Genomic DNA, 15,997 nt, shown 5'->3' on the forward strand with positions numbered 1-15,997 from the left:
AAGGTTCATGGCTGCAGAATAAATCCTACCTTGTTGCCTCACCTTTAAGGTCACTGTATTATCTAAAATGGTTGGAGTCTGTCCCTTTTAGAGTGGGGAATTAGCGAGAGCAGACTCTTGGCTTAGCAAAAGGTCAAGCAAGCTCAGGGTCTTTATTGCCTATGTATGAGAAAGTCAGCTTTTGCAAGAAATCCACAGGGCAGTAAGTTTAACAATTTAATTATGGTAAATGTACTTAATAATAAATATACAAGCACACAATAATCAAAGCAGCAGAACACACATACAAACTTAGGATATATGCAGTGTTGAGGGGATAGGTTGGGAATAGTGAAGGGACTGAGAAAATTATTGGGGGCAAAGCTGTACTAGATCCTGAAGTGGCTTTGGGTCCATGAAGCAGAGTCCCATGACCTACACTGGGCTTCAAGGAAATAGGATGAAAAGCAGATGATACGCAGTAGCAACTGAACCCAAAGGCAGACTCAGAAGTATTGGGCTGTGAGCATTTGGGAAAGTGGCTATTTTATAGGGAAGGTTGGGCCCTCTGACCATGCTTAGAGAGTTTAATCTTCCTGGATAAAGGAGAGTTTTGCCCTTCCATGGAGAGACATAGAGAGAGACATAAAGCTTAAGTATGGGACATTAGTCTAATGGGTTGAGCACTTGATTTAAGTGGCTAAGAAGGAAGTGCCCAAAAGGGGGAAATTACAGCTGTAAAACAATTACAATGTAAATAAGGTAGTCTTTAGAGAGAAATTAGTCAGAGGAAGAAGTTTTAAGTTACTACATCACTGGCATGAAGACTTGGGGCAAATACATCAGCAAGTCTTAGCAGGGCAGGTTGTGCAGGGCTGGAGATGGGAACGCTCTGCAGGTCAGGGAGTTAGTTTAAAACCCTTTAGGAAGGGTGTGAGTTGGTTATTTGCAAGATTGGGAGAGGGAAAGTTCAGACAAGATTTTACTGTCCTTGTGGGTACACTAGCCAGTGCAGAGAACATCATTTTGGCATGGCACTGCTAGGCATCCCAAGGATTGAAAAAGGATGGGTAGAGACACCATTGTCTTAAAACAGAGCCCCACTACCACCACGGGCAGTCTAGTAACAACTAGGTCAGCAACAGAGTTGTGTGATTTTTTTTGATCCCCAAGCATGGATCTGATTGGTCATTGGGCTTTGATCACCTCAAATCTTTGGCCCGTAAAGTTGTCTATTCAGCCTAGCAAAAAGCACATTGAAGGTTGTGAGTTAGTCCCTGAACCATGGAAGGAGCTGTTTAAGGAGAAACCCAGCTCTGGCAGAAATCCAGCACAATGAATCTAAAGAGCAGGAGGATGTTTTGATGGAAGATCTCCAGCCTTAAAGGCCATTCCTTAATTCCAACCAGGCAGCAGTTGAGGGAAGCAGGCCCTTACTTCACCAGACTCAACTGAAGAAATGCTGGCATTGTCTGAGTGTTGAATTGCAGGTTAAAAAGATGCAGCACCTGTTTAATGTATAGATGCCATTTGCTTGAAAGCAAGGATGAAAGCTAAGATCTGCCCAGCCAGTTACAAAGAGGGGCTGGGTCAGCCAGCAATCACAAATGCAATCATGTGAATTCCTGACAACTGTGCTGACACCTCTCTGCTTCATCTCAGGACAAACTGAACTGAGTTCCTTCAGTAGCAATCATTTAGCACATTCATCTTCTTGGATTCAGTATCCTGGACTTCATGCCCATGGTTGAGCTACAATGGATTTTCCCTTATTTTTCAATGAGTGGAAACAATGAACACACTTAAATTGGTTGTGGTGGGTTTTCCGGGCTGTGTGGCCATGGTCTGGTGGATCTTGTTCCTGACGTTTTGCCTGCATCTGTGGCTGGCATCTTCAGAGCTGTATCACAGAGGGAAGTCTGTTACACACTGTGTCCAGTGAGAAGGGAATGTTTTAGTGGGGTATAAATTGTCATATTCCCCAGATGGGGAACACTTAAATTGGTTTCCCATTGGTTTCACACTTAAATTGGTTTCCCATGTAATGAGATTAGATGGCTATTTCCCTTGCATGGCTTTTGTGGTGTAAGCTAAAGCTTGTGCCCCGATTGAATCTTTTTCCATACTACCAACATTTATATGGCTTCTCCTCTGTGTGAACCCTTTGATGCTTAGTTAGGGTGCTCTTCGCAGAGAATCTCTTTCCACACTCCAAGCATTTATGTGGCTTTTCCCCTGTGTGAACCCTTTGATGCTTAGTTAGGGTGCTCTTCGCAGAGAATCTCTTTCCACACTCCAAGCATTTATGTGGCTTCTCCTCCATGTGAACCCTTTGATGCTTTCTTAAGTTGTCCTTCGCAAAGAATCTTTTTCTACACTCCAAGCATTCATATGGCTTCTCCCCTGTGTGAACCTTCTGATGTTCAGTTGCGCTGTCCTTTCTAAAGAAGCCCTTTCCACACTCCAAGCATTTATATGGTTTCTCACCTGTGTGAATCTTTTTATGTACATTTAGGCTTGCAATCAAAGAGAATCTCTTTCCACACTCCAAGCATTTATATGGCTTCTCCCCTGTGTGAACACTTTGATGCTTAGTTAGGGTGCCCTTCTCAGAGAATCTCTTTCCACACTCCAAGCATTCATATGGCTTCTCTCCTGTGTGAACCCTTTGATGCTTAGTTACGGTGCGCTTCTCAGTGAATCTCTTTCCACATACTAAGCATTTATATGGCTTCTCTCCTGTGTGAACTCTTTGATGATTACTTAGTTTGGCCTTTGTAAAGAATCTCTTTCCACACTCCAAGCATTCATATGGCTTCTCCTCTGTGTGAACCTTCTGATGTTCAGTTGCGCTGTTCTTCCTAAAGAAGCCCTTTCCACATTCCAAGCATTTATATGGTTTCTCACCTGTATGAATCCTTTGATGTTGAATTAGCTCACCACTCCAAGAGAAACTCTTTCCGCACTCCAAGCATTTATATGGTTTCTTCCCTGCATGAACCTGTTGGTGCCTTCTTAGATTGCCCTTCTCAGAGAATGTCTTTTCACACTCTAAGCATTTATATGCCTTTTCACCTGTGTGAATCTTTTTATGTCTAGTTAAGTGGTTATTTGTACAGAAGCTCTTTCCACACTCCAAGCATTTATATGGTTTTTCCCCTGTGTGAATCTTCTGATGTTGAGTTAGGTTTCCATTACAAGAGAAGCTTTTTCCACACTGCAAGCATTTATATGGCTTCTCCCCTATGTGAGCTGCTCGATGTGCACTTAGTGTGTTACTCCAAGAGAAGCACTTTCCACACTCCAAGCACTTATATGGCTTCTTCCCTGTGTGAACCACTTGATGTACAGTTAGGTGGACATACTGAGAGAAGAACTTTCCACACTCCAAGCATTTATATGGCTTCTCCCCTTTGTGAACCCTTTCATGCGCAGTTAGGGTTTCATTCCGAGAGAAACTCTTTCCACACCTCAAGCATGTATATGGCTTCTTCCCTGAGTGAACCTTTTGATGTGCAGTTAGGTTGCTATTCCCAGAGAAACACATTCCACACTTCAAGCATTTATATGGCTTCTCCCCTGAGTGAACCTTTTGGTGTGTAGTTAGGTTGCTATTCTGAGAGAAGCACTTTCCACAATCCTTGCATTCATATGGCTTCTCCCCTGTGTGAATCCTTCGATGTATAGTTAGTGTGCTATTCTGAGAGAAGCACTTCCCACAATCCTTGCATTTATGTGGCTTCTCCCCTGTGTGAATCCTTTGATGTTTAGCTAGGTTGCCATTCTCAGAGAAGCACTTCCCACACTCTAAGCAATTATATAGTTTCTCCCCTGAATGACGTGCTTGATGTTTAGATAGTTCGCTATTCCAGTAGACCCTCTTTTCATAATCCAACGATTTATACTTTTTCTGATGGTTTTCATGGGTTGATTTGCAACTGAATGCAGGTGCCTTGCTGGGACTGTGATGCTTTCTCCTTCTTAGCTGTGTTATATTCTGGACTGGGATCTCAGGCATCTTCCTGCTTTGATGGGCAATCAATTCCTTCCTCTGCTTTTGTCTTGCTTCTCTTTTTCTTCGCTGCTGCTGGTTTGGCACCACTTGATCTCCATATTTTGCCCTTTCTTCAAGATCTTTATGTCTTTCCATAATTCCTCTTCCTGCTTCCTTGTCACCCACCATGTCCTTGACATCTGCAACTGGAAAAGAGAGACAGAAATCAAAGAAGGAGGAAAAGTAAGAAATACGTATCAGGTACAGTTGGTACTGAATTGTATTTTCCACAGTAAGAACAGGGTCCAAGGTAAAAATGCCTCAGCAATGTATAACAGAGAGTGACCCCCTCCTGAGGGAAATACATAAGCTACGAACAACAGGTAAAACTGTAACAAATGAAATGTTTAACTCTTTATCTTAAAATAAGTAAGCTGTTCTACATTGCAAAATTTATGACCTAACAGAATATTTATGTACTAATGTTTATGACCTATTAGAATGTTTCATGTTCTTATGTTTATGTACTACACCACAGTAGGCTCAAGGTTAGCCAGAGGTACTAACATTGTTCCTTATAAATATTTTGTTCTGTACTTTGTAAGCACAGGGGTCAATTGCTGGCATCAGAGGGAATCAAGAATGACATAACGTATATTATGCCAGGACAAATTGAATATTTCTCCTGGGCAAACCAGAACCCTAGGCAGGAGATCTGGAGTAAGGGCCAGGAGAATCACCTGGGTCAAAGCAAGCAGACAGCTGGTCCCTGAAAAAATATATAAATGAATCCAACCCTGTGCAAATTGCACAAGGTTTGGAACAATCCCCTTGTGTCTATTTTGCTTTGCTGTGCAGAAAAAACCATCCGGTTTTCCACCACTTTGTGTGATTTTTGGTGGAGCACAACAGGTGAACACACCCCAGGGGCAGTGGTGGGATTCTAAAAATTTAGTAACCAGTTTGCCCGCCCCCTGCTGCGCCCCATTTACCTTAGCCAGCGAAGGAGGGTGGCAGCAGTCTCGGGCCGCTTCCTGCTCTTCCCAGGACCTGAATAAAGGCAGAGGGGATGGGGCTTGGGCAAGCACTGCGCTCCCCGGCCTTGGTTCAGGCTGCCTCCTGCCCTCCCCAGAGCCCAGGGAGCACAGGAGGTAGCCTGAATGAAGGCTGGGGGGACGGGGCACAAGCAAGTGCCACAGCGGCAGCCCCCCCGTCAGTGGTGGGATTACAACCATTTCTACTGAACCGGTGCAAATTGGCTGAATCCCACCACTGCCCAGGGGCCTGTGGAGCCAACATAACCCACCAAGTACTATGAAGTATCAATGAAGAACCATGACAAACACTTCGTCTTATCCAACCATGTCCTTTGTCAAAAAAGGATTAACTTTGCCAAGGTGGTCTAATGTAGATTGAGAATGGGTTATTGCAATGGAAAGCCTGGGGTCCATGATCCCACTCTCTCTAGGTAGCGCTGTTGAATGAAACAATTAAAAGATAGGTTGGTTGAAAAGGGGAGGACATTCTTTTGCATTTTGTTCTGATAACTTAGGCCCCTTCCGCACAGGCAAAATAATGCATTTTCAAACCACTTTCACAACTTTGCAAGTGGATTTTACTATTCTGCACTGCTTCAAAGAGCACTGAAAGCAGTTTGAAAGTGCATTATTCTGCATGTGCGGAATGAGCCTTAATTTGAGATTTCTTTTTTAAGTCTTGAGCTTCTTTTCTTGTATCTTGGATTTGTTTTTTTAATTCTTCATTGGTGCTCCTAACTTTGTTTAGTATTTCATTAAGAGTATCGGCTGAAACTAAAGTTTCTTCTTCTTCTTCTGGTGGTACTTTCTTGCCAACTTTTCTGGTCTGAGCCATTATTTATAGCTGTTTTCCTTGTGCTTTGCTGTAATATTACACAATTTTGCCATACATCAACATCAATATTACACTATTAGCTCAATTACATTTTAGATTTGAAACATTAAATTAGTTTTCCCCACCCCCCTCCAGCAATTAATATTTCTTAACAACTCAGACAAGTCTTAGTAATCATATAATATATAGTGATGTAATGATAAAATATAACTTGATATAATAAAAATTTATTACTTTAAATATATAATAAACCAAACCGGGAGAAAACACACCAAGAGTCGTTTGGGTAAAGGGAAATATAATCCAAGGGGGTATAAGGATAATCACCAGGTAAATATAGAAAAGGACTAAAATATAACCAAAAATATTAATATTTATTAATATTTATTAGTGCACTACGGTGACAAACTGAGTTAAAAATTATTTAAGGTTAACATCTACCAATTTGATGTTTAGTTGACTACTTATTTGGAAATAAAAGAGAGAGGGGGGAAAGGAAAAAGAAACACCCTTTTAAAATCCAGATATCACAAAAGGAAAAAAAATTCAGTCAGGAGCAAAAATTAAAAATCAGAAGCTCCTAAATCAAAAAAAGAAAAAAAAAGGTGGAATATATGATGCAACCCAATTACCTAACACAAATAGTCTGTTAAAAACCAAATTCAGGTCTGAATCGAGATCCACCGAAAATCCAAATATCAAAAAATAAGATCCAGATATCTGGAAACAAGATATTAGCAACACAAAACAGAAAAAAATCCACCAGAAAGGCAAAAAAGAAAAACAGAACAGCCAAATTAGCCCAAAATCTTAAATTTGCTGATGATCCTTGAACATTGTAATATTTCTGAAGCCACTATATAGTTTTTATCTTATCCACCAGATGGTGGCCTTCTGCTATATTTCAATTCAGTGTTTCGGTTCAGAGAGCAGACAGTGTAGTTCCCACCAGGCCGTTTTCATCTTGAAGGGAACAAGCCACTTCTCCAGCCTGCCCTGTTTCACAAAGGTAAGTGTGTGTGTGTGTGTGGGGGGGGTGCCGTGGGGCTATCCCCCCCAATCGGTGCCCAGTGCAACGCTCACATCCTGACCCCCTGGTAGCTCCACCTCTGGATACGAGACTACTTAAAAGGTAGTAAAGAACCCTCAGAGATTGAGCAAATATATTGAATCAATTCAAGATTTGCATATAAGTTCCAAGTGACATTCTGATGAAATTCACGCATAAACAAATGTGTGAGATAAGATTTTTGGAAACACTGAGAAGAGACTGTAGTAATAGACAACAGAGAAATATTTTTCAAGATCCACCAAATACATTACTGAGGAAAAGAAGTGAATTCAACTCTTTACAGCAGCTCTTAATAAAGAGAAAAATAAAAATATTATTAGAGAATACCTGTTGCCATAGAAATTATCTTAGCCACTTGAAAGAAAATAATTTCAATACTAAAGCAAGCACAAAATTTAACAGAACATCTTACAGGTGAGAAAGACCCACAAGGTTCATCAGAAAGTACCACCTTGGACAGCCGTTTATCACGGTTAAGAGATAAAGAAGAAGATAAACTGGATCAAACAGTAGCTTTAGGGCATAAAAAGTGAAATGAAGATCTTTTCAGTTAATTTAAATGGATCAAACTCCCCTTCAAAGAGAACAACATTTTTCAACTGAATTCAAAAACAGGATGTATACAAGAAATGATTGTAAAAGAGAAGCACCAACACTTATTAACAAAAAATTAGGAAATGCATATTCTGCTTCAACTCATACCAAAAAAAAGTAGTCATTTATTTAAGGAACAAACAGATAACAGTTCTTGACAAAATTAAAGATTCTGATTGCAGATTCATTCTATTGAAAATCAAACTGCCTGATGACACAACATACACCAATGGAAATGTCTACACACCTAATAATTCTAAACAACTTTTGTTTTTAAAAAAATCAACTAATATTGGACTTTCAGGAAGGTAAAGTAATCACCTAGGAGAAGTGAATGCAGTCATAGATTCAAAAAAGGACAGATAATCCCCGCCCCCAATAAAAGATCAATCCAGAGCTGAGGTGGACAGTGATGCTGCGGCTTGAGTGTTGCTCCACCAGCTCCACGAGGCTTTCCCGTGGCACAGGAAGCCTGATTTTTAAAAAAAAAAACCCAACAACCATATAGAGATACACTGTGAAAATCTCTGCCAGCACCTCTGCTGGCTTATAGGAGCCATGAAAGGTCTGGAGGCTGACCAGAGACGTAGCTGGGCCAAACTGCGTCTGGTGCATACTCTGTTTTTTCCACCCCCATGCCCCCCCCCCCCCCACACTTACCTTAGTTCAGCCTGAAAAAGTTCAGGCTGGAAAAGCAGCCTGTTTGCTTCTGGCTGAAAAACAGCCTGGGGGGAACTACACTTCCCAGGAGACCTTGAGAATAATCTGGCTCGCACATACAAAAAATTATCTAGCTCCAAAGCAAGACATCACCTACACGCATACAAGCATCTTAGAAAGTCAGTTACTAGATAACTAGATTTTTTTTGTATGTGTGAGCCAGATTATTTTGGTTCCTAAATATACAAATATATTTGTATATTTATATTTAATGATTGTGCCTAAAGTGGCTGAGGAAGACCTAACAGTCGAAAGTATTGTTTTTTCCCCACGTCAATACTCCCACCTTCTATTGACCACCAACCAAGGATTTCTCCATCAACATCCTGATGTTTTGTATGTTCATCTATAAGTACATGAAGCTCATCCACGGAAGTTGAGTATTTACAGGCATCAGACACTTGGTATCCTTCACATCTACACCATTGGTATCCTACACATCCTACACATCTACATGGATCTCTTTCAAAGTGATACCTTTATTATAAAGACTTGATATTATTGTATTTGGGATCCCCTGTGTGTGTATTATTCATTGTTTTGTTGTTGTTACTTATAATATGTATACTTTGTTGTTGATTTAGAGTTGTGGTTCTGTTATATAAATGTTTTAATTATCTTCATTAAAAATAGAGTTTTAAAGTTCGCGCTAGAGCCAGACGGGTTCTTTTCCCTTCTATAAATTGTATACTGTCTCTGGTTCATTACATATATTTTTCCTGATGAACTACATCCCAGGGAATTGAAAGAACTGGCAGAAGTAATCTCAGAACTGCTTGCTATAATCTTTGAGCACTCCTGGAGGACAAAAGACATCCCAGCGGACTGGAGGAGGGCTAATGTTGTCCCCATCTTCAAAAAGTGGAAAAAAGAGGACCCAAACAACTACAGCCCAGTCAGCCTGACACCAATACCAGGAAAGATTCTACAGCAGATCATTAAAGAGACAGTCTGTAAGCACTTGGAAGAGAATAATGTGGTCACTGAAAATCAACCTGGGTTTCTTAAAAACAAGTCATGCCAGACTAATCTTATATCTTTTTTTTTATAGTGACAAACTTGGTAGATGGAAGGAATGCTGTGGAAGTAGCATACTTTGATTTTAGTAAGGCCTTTGACAAGGTGCCCCATGATATTCTTGCAACTAAGCAGGAAATATGTGGACTAGACAATGCAACTGTTAGATGGGTTTGTAATTGGTTGACTGGTTGAACACAAAGAGTCCTCATCAGTGGCTCATTTTCATCCTGGAGAGAAGTGAGTAGTGGAGTACCACAAAGTTCTGTCCTGGGCTCAGTGCTATTCAATATTTTTATCAATGACTTGGATAATGAAACAGAAGGCATGTTAATCAAATTTGCAGATGACACCAAATTAGGAGGGGTAGTTAATACCTTGGAGGGCAGGGGCAGGATTCCAGAATGATCTGGACAGATTAGAGAGCTGGGCCAAAACTAACAAAATAGATTTCAACAGAGATGAATGTAAGATTCTATGCAATGCACAGATATAGGATAGGTGACACCAGGCTTGACAACAGTACATGTGAAAGGGATCTCGGAGTCTTAGTAGACTGCAAACTGAACATGAGTCAGCAGAGTGATATGACAGCCAAGAAAGCCAATGCAATTTTGGGATGCATCAATAAGAGTATATTGTCTAGATCAGGGGTAGGGAACCTGCGGCTCTCCAGATGTTCAGGAACTACAATTCCCATCAGCCCCTACCAGCATGGCCAATTGGCCATGCTGATAGAGGCTGATGGGAATTGTAGTTCCTGAACATCTGGAGAGCCGCAGGTTCCCTACCCCTGGTCTAGATCGAGGGAAGTAATTGTACCACTGTACTCTACATTGGTCAGACCTCACCTAGGGTGCTGTGTTCAGTTCTGGGCACTGCAATTTAAGATGAATATTGACAAGCTGGAATGCAGAGGCGTATGGGGGGGAATGGCACCCGGAGACAACTCCTTCTTCGGGCGCCCCCCCGCCCCGGCTCTCTGCAGCCCAGCTTCTGCCCTCCCTAGAGCCTGAGTCATAAAGGTCATAACCACCTGAAAACTCAGACACACACAGGTAACCAATGGCAACATATTTGCCAAAAGCTAGCCCGACAGCAGTTGGGCTGCCACATTCTGGGCCGCTGGTAGTTTCTGACTTATGTTCAGTGGCAGCCCCATAAAGAGCCCATTGCAATAATCCAACCATTAGGTCAAAGCATGGGTCAGCATGGCCAGATCAGTTCAGTCTAGGTAATAAGAAATTTGGAAAATCAGAAACAGCTGAAGGCACTTCAGGCCACCATGCCAATGTGCTTTTCAAACATCCACACAGAGTCCATTACAACCCCCCAAGAGCCTTACCAAGAGAAGCCACGGTCTCATAATTTGCCTCTGTAACTTCCCAGTAGAGTTTTCTTTTGCCTGGATCCAGCAGAGCCCATTCCTCTGCCATGAAAGACACGACTACCTCTTCAAAGGATAGTGGAGATCCCTGAAGGAGGAAAAGGTTACCCAGTCAATCTCCTATCCCTGAGCATTCAACAACAACAAAAAGAAGAATCCAGTCGGCCAATCACTTGATTAAAAGAATGCAATACATCAAAGCAATGGTATTTCAAATGATGATACTTATTTTAAGCCCATGACAGATAGACTCGCATAGAGTATGTTACGCTTGAGCTCAGCCAAAAGGCCGAGAAGAACTAGAAGTCTCCAGCAAACACAGACTCTAAATAATTGCACAGAATTGGGCTTCTCTTAATCAAATTTACTGAAAACAAGAATATGAAAATAATCCTAATCAACTGCACCAGAATCAAATATACTGTCTTGTACATTCCAACCCAGAAAACATTTGTCGCCACAGGTGTTCTATCTTATTTAAAAGCTGGAATTTAAAACTGGCATGGTTCAGGCCAAGGTGTTTGTTTTTATATTTTCTCTAACAAACGCAAGGCCTATCCACTCCCAGCTATGACCTTGGGGGTTCGCAGGAGATGGATGCAGGCTGCACAAACCTGCTTCCTCAGCAACTTTTCCAGACACTTGGGCACCGTGGGCTGACTTTGAACTAGAAGTAAACTACTGCATTTGAACTAGAACTAAACTACTGCATCATCTCAGTGGCTTCAACTTCAGGGGACTTTCAATATTAAAAAGAACAGAATTGAAACAATCTGGCCCGGGTTACTTTGCAATGAAAGGTTGACTCCCTAGAAGTCAGACAAGAAGGAGCAAAATATGATCTTTTGGAAGGGTGGCTACTGCATTGAGTGTGCAACAAGCAATGGGAGCCAACGTGGAGCGTGAATGTGAACCCTGCTGGAGGATGCCAATGGGTTGTTTAACCATGTACGATAAAATAAATCCACACTGGTTGCGTAGAATACAGTCAAGTGTGTGGAAAAACAAATGTTCCCCTTTGCAGAGATCTTGCCTGGGAAGACACTCTCCTGGTGTTCCATCCTGCCAAAGTTTTCATGCCTCTCCAGCTTTTCATCACACACACACCCCCACACACACACACTTTCATTCCATTCAAATGTCTCCTATTCTTGCCCAAGGCCTTCTTATGAATCAAAAACCCACCTTTTCTGCAGACAAGGCAAACTCCCCAATGAATTCCACGTTCCCCAAATTGCCCTCTCTGTCTCCAGGTAAAGCCACCCAGTCAATGCTTCCGAAAGACAGGCGGGACCATTCTGGTGCTCTCAAGTCCATCTGGAAATTGTGGGTCCCTGCAACATTGAGAATCAAACAAAACAAAAGGATCTCTGCCCGGAGACCTACTAAAGTACCTGAGAAGGTTTCTTCACTTTCTTCACTGTTTAAGCAGAGGCGTTCCTCCCATTGGGCAAAGTGGGCAATTGCCCAGGGCGCCACCTTGTGGTCGGCGACAGAAATGCAGGTTCGTGGGGTTCTTTTGTATTTTCAGTGTTTTTTCCATTTTTGGCCTGCAGGGGCGCAATTTTTAGGCTAGCAGCACTAGCATTTCAGGGATTTTTCGGGAGACTCTCCTGATGATATCACCCAGATTTGGTGAGGTTTGGTTTAGGGAGTCCAAAGTTATGGACTCCCAAAGGGAGTGCCCCCATCCCCCATTGTTTCCAATGGGAGCTAGTAGGAGATGGGGGCTACACCTTTGAGGGTGCATAACTTTGGACCCCCTGAAGCAAACTTCACCAAACCTAGTTGGTATCATCAGTAGGGTTTCACAAAGATACTCTGAAATTTTGGTGCTGCTATCTTAATAATTGCACTCCTGACAGCAGGCACCCTCTAAATTTCCCCAGATTCTCCATTTAAATCCACCCCCTTCCTGCCAATACTTGTTTTCTTTCTTTCTTTTATTCTCTCAATGCCTAATAAAGGTTGTTGTTGTTGTTTCCACCCCCTTTAGCATGGATTTAAACAGAGAATCTGAGGTCCCCAGTTTAAACATTGAAAGTGATGCTGTTTCAGGGTGGGGGAGAAATCACCCCAAAATAGCATCACTTTCAATGTTGTTTAAACTGGGGACCCCAGATTCTCCCTTTAAAGTGGATTTAAAAGCAGTATCTGGTCTCCCTAGTTTAAACACCATTGAAAATGATGCTCTTTGGGGGTGGATTCCAGCATCATTTGTTTAAACTAGGGAGCCCAATTGGGGGGACTGGATACAACACCATAAAATGTTTTCATAGCAGTAATAAAACATTTCGAAAGCATTTTGAAAATGTTTTCAAAAAAATTATCTCTGCTGTGTGGCATGGCCCATTGCTGAGTTCAGATTTGTGAGTTGGGGCATGTTCTATAATGTGATGGTGACTTTGAAAAGACCTGGAGAAAAAAATCATTGTTTGGTCACGGTGGGGGAGGGTGGCCGCCCATGGGGCGGGGGCATCAAACTCAGGTTTTGCCCAGGGCTCCAGTTTGCCTAGGTACGCCACTGTGTTTAAGGCAGATTCCTTTGATGGCCCACTGAATGAGACATCAGATGTCGAAATCCTGTACTTTCTTCATCTTAGGAGCCAAACCTTTCAGACGACTTCAAAAATCAAAGAGGACAAAAGGAAGATGCCACCCCCTCCCTTCTCTTACATGCTCATGATAAAAGGGAAAAGGTCCTTACCAAGAGAGGCCACCATCTCATAGTTTTCCTGCATCACCTCCCAGTAGATTTTTTTTTGGCTGGGATCCAGCAGAGGCCATTCCTCCACCCTGAAGGACACCGTTACTTCCTGAAAGGACACCGGGGATCTCTGAAAGAAGAAAATATTGCCCAGTTCTTCATCTATTCCAATGGTTCTCAACCTTCCTAATGCCGCGACCCTTCAATACAGTTCCTCATGTTGTGGTGACCCCCAACCCTATTATTTATCCATTTTACAGATGGAACAGAGAGTCTTAGGCGACCCCTGTGAAAGGGTTGTTCGACCCCCAAAGGGGTCCCGACCCACAGGTTGAGAACCACTGATCTATTCCTACCCTTAGCATTCACCAAAAAGAAAAAAAAAAGGAAAAATCCTATGGGACATCAACTTTATTAAAAGAATGCAATACATTTTTTGTCTGTATTGCATTCTTTTAATAAAGTTGATGTCCCATAGGTCTGATTACAGGGAAAACATTCAAGCATGTGAAACCACAAGGACTCTGTGAGGAAAGACCTGGCCAAGGAAAGCAGCTCTCTCTTCCTGCCCCAAGGGCTGCCTCCCGACTCGGGTTGCCAACTCTGGGCTGAGGGATGGAGATTTGGGGAAACGAGCCTGGAAAGGGGGGGACCTTAGCTGAGTATGACCCCCCCAGAGTGTGTGTGTCCCCCCCCCCCCAGCAGCCCTTTTCTCCAAGGGATCTGATCGGAATCGCTTGGAAATGAGCGGCACTAACGGGAGATCTCCAGGTGCCCCCGAGAAGTTGGCAAGCCCACCCCAGGCAGCGCTTTCCCTCCCGGCCTCTCGCTCCATCCACGCGCATTTCCCTTTCCCAGGATCTCTTTCGGAAACCTAAAACTCACCTGTCCTGCAGACATGCAAAAGCCAGATCTCTCCTCCGTCCAAGGAAAAAGGGCGAAGAGGCCAGTTCACCCGAAACTCCGAGTTTCCAAAATGTGTCTCTCCCTCCCTCGCTCGCATTCTCTGTCTGGAAAAAAAAAAGCGCACACTGATTTGGGCACGCCCACAAAGGCGATCTCGGCCACACTGACCGCTCCGCAACTGGGAACTACACTTCCCAGCTGCCCGTGCGAGCCAAAAGGGCTCCACCCACTGGCCATTCTCTAGGCAGGGGATCTTCCCCAGAGGGCCATAAAAAATAGGTGGGTTTCAAACTCACGGCGATAGGTGAGAAGTGGCGAAAGGGGAGTTTTATTTTCGGTGGCGGGAGGCGGAACCTGACTGTGGCGGGTCTGGTTTGCAAGTGGGGAAAGGAGAGCTAGAGGCCCCTAAGTTTTCACACATGCAGAATAATGCACTTTCAATCCACTTTCACAATGGTTTGCAGGTGGATTTTGCTATTCCGTACAGCTGCAAAGTGCATTGAAAGGGCATCACTCTGCATGTGTGGAAGGGGCCAGAGAAATGTTTCCAGTTGGCTTGTTCTTTGAACTTACCTGAAGAAGTTTATTCCTATTACTTACAATACTAGGAGCATTTTATCCCCTCTTTTTCTGTCTTCGCTTGAAAATCTGACCCCTCCTTATAGAGCAGCTTATCAGCCACGTGTTTCTGAGGTTCACTTTCCCATTTCTGAATTTCAGTTGAGATGCAGAAGCCTCCCTGTGGGCGAAGGACACGCAGTCCAGGCTGTAGCTCTTACAAAATTCAGAAATGTTTTGAAACATCTGGGAGGAAGCACGTTCATGATACTAAGTATGGGCACAGAATCGCCATCCCTACCTGCCAGGACCAATGTGTGGTCTGCAGGAGCCTTAAGGATAGATAGACAAAAAGCTATGATGGTGGTGATTAGGCCAACTTAAAAGTTGCCGGTTAGGATTAAGACTTCGAGGTAGCACAGATCTCCTCTTCAGACCCAGACATTTGAAGGATGCAGCATTACATGAAAATGCCATCTCTGTGCATTTCTAGAGTGAGGCACAGGTCATATTTTTGAGGTATTAAAAATGTTCATCCTTGATTGCTGTTGGTTGGTTTGTTCCATCTTTGTCAAATTAGCAGCCTGTAGGATTTGTGTCTTTTTAAAAAAGGCTTACGAATAGAAAGACATGATCAAATGGGGAAAATTTCCCCTTTCGGGAGCCACCAACATCCTTTCTTCCCAGAGGAGGAAAAGGCATTAGGGGATGTAAGATCTTTTCCCGCCTATCAGGGATAAAGATAAGAGAGAGGGATCATCTTCCAGGGCCCTTATTTGATTTCGTGACCCACCTTTCCTCAGCCCCAGAGGAAGGAGGAATCCATCAATGGCAAAGGCTGTGATCAAGAGGGGTGGATCTGGCCCTAATTGAATGCTTACTAGCAGATCCCTGTAGCTGCTTTCTTATTCTCTAGCCTTTCTGCTTTGGTATGGAGCAGCTTGCCTGTCATCCTTGGCTTGTATGACTAATGCGAGGAGGACTAAAATGGCAGTGAAATTTCCACCAGAGTGAGAGGACAAGTTATGGTTCAGTGGCAGAGTATTCTGTTGCCAGTAACAGTCCTTGGCAATTGAAAAGGGTTTCCTTTGGGAGGATGTTTGGTTCAGAAACTGGTGTCTGCCCCATATCTCCAGCAATGATGACAAATGAGAAGAATTCATGCAGCATCTCAGCAATCCAACTTCAGTG

At 43.0% G+C, this 15,997-nt stretch overlaps 1 protein-coding gene across 2 annotated transcripts; it reads right to left on the reverse strand.

Annotated features, from left to right (window-relative positions):
- Nucleotides 1-203: 203 nt before the first annotated feature.
- LOC125428584 (zinc finger protein 345-like) lies at nt 204-14,358 on the reverse strand. Of its 2 annotated transcripts, XM_048488944.1 has the most exons (5): nt 14,228-14,358; nt 13,343-13,472; nt 11,821-11,969; nt 10,594-10,723; nt 204-4,179 (listed from the first exon to the last, which is right to left on the reverse strand). In XM_048488944.1, the coding sequence occupies exons 1-5, from the start codon at nt 14,240-14,242 to the stop codon at nt 2,105-2,107; spliced, it is 2,499 nt and encodes an 832-aa protein (XP_048344901.1). In that variant the 5' UTR covers nt 14,243-14,358; the 3' UTR covers nt 204-2,104. The 2 variants fall into 2 exon arrangements, with proteins under 2 accessions (XP_048344901.1, XP_048344902.1); XM_048488945.1 differs by lacking the exons at nt 10,594-10,723; nt 11,821-11,969; nt 13,343-13,472; nt 14,228-14,358 and adding an exon at nt 4,966-5,565.
- Between the last annotated feature and the right edge of the window lie 1,639 nt (nt 14,359-15,997).

This window comes from Sphaerodactylus townsendi, linkage group LG03 (assembly GCF_021028975.2).
Source record: "Sphaerodactylus townsendi isolate TG3544 linkage group LG03, MPM_Stown_v2.3, whole genome shotgun sequence".
Taxonomy (NCBI): Eukaryota; Metazoa; Chordata; class Lepidosauria; order Squamata; family Sphaerodactylidae; genus Sphaerodactylus; species Sphaerodactylus townsendi.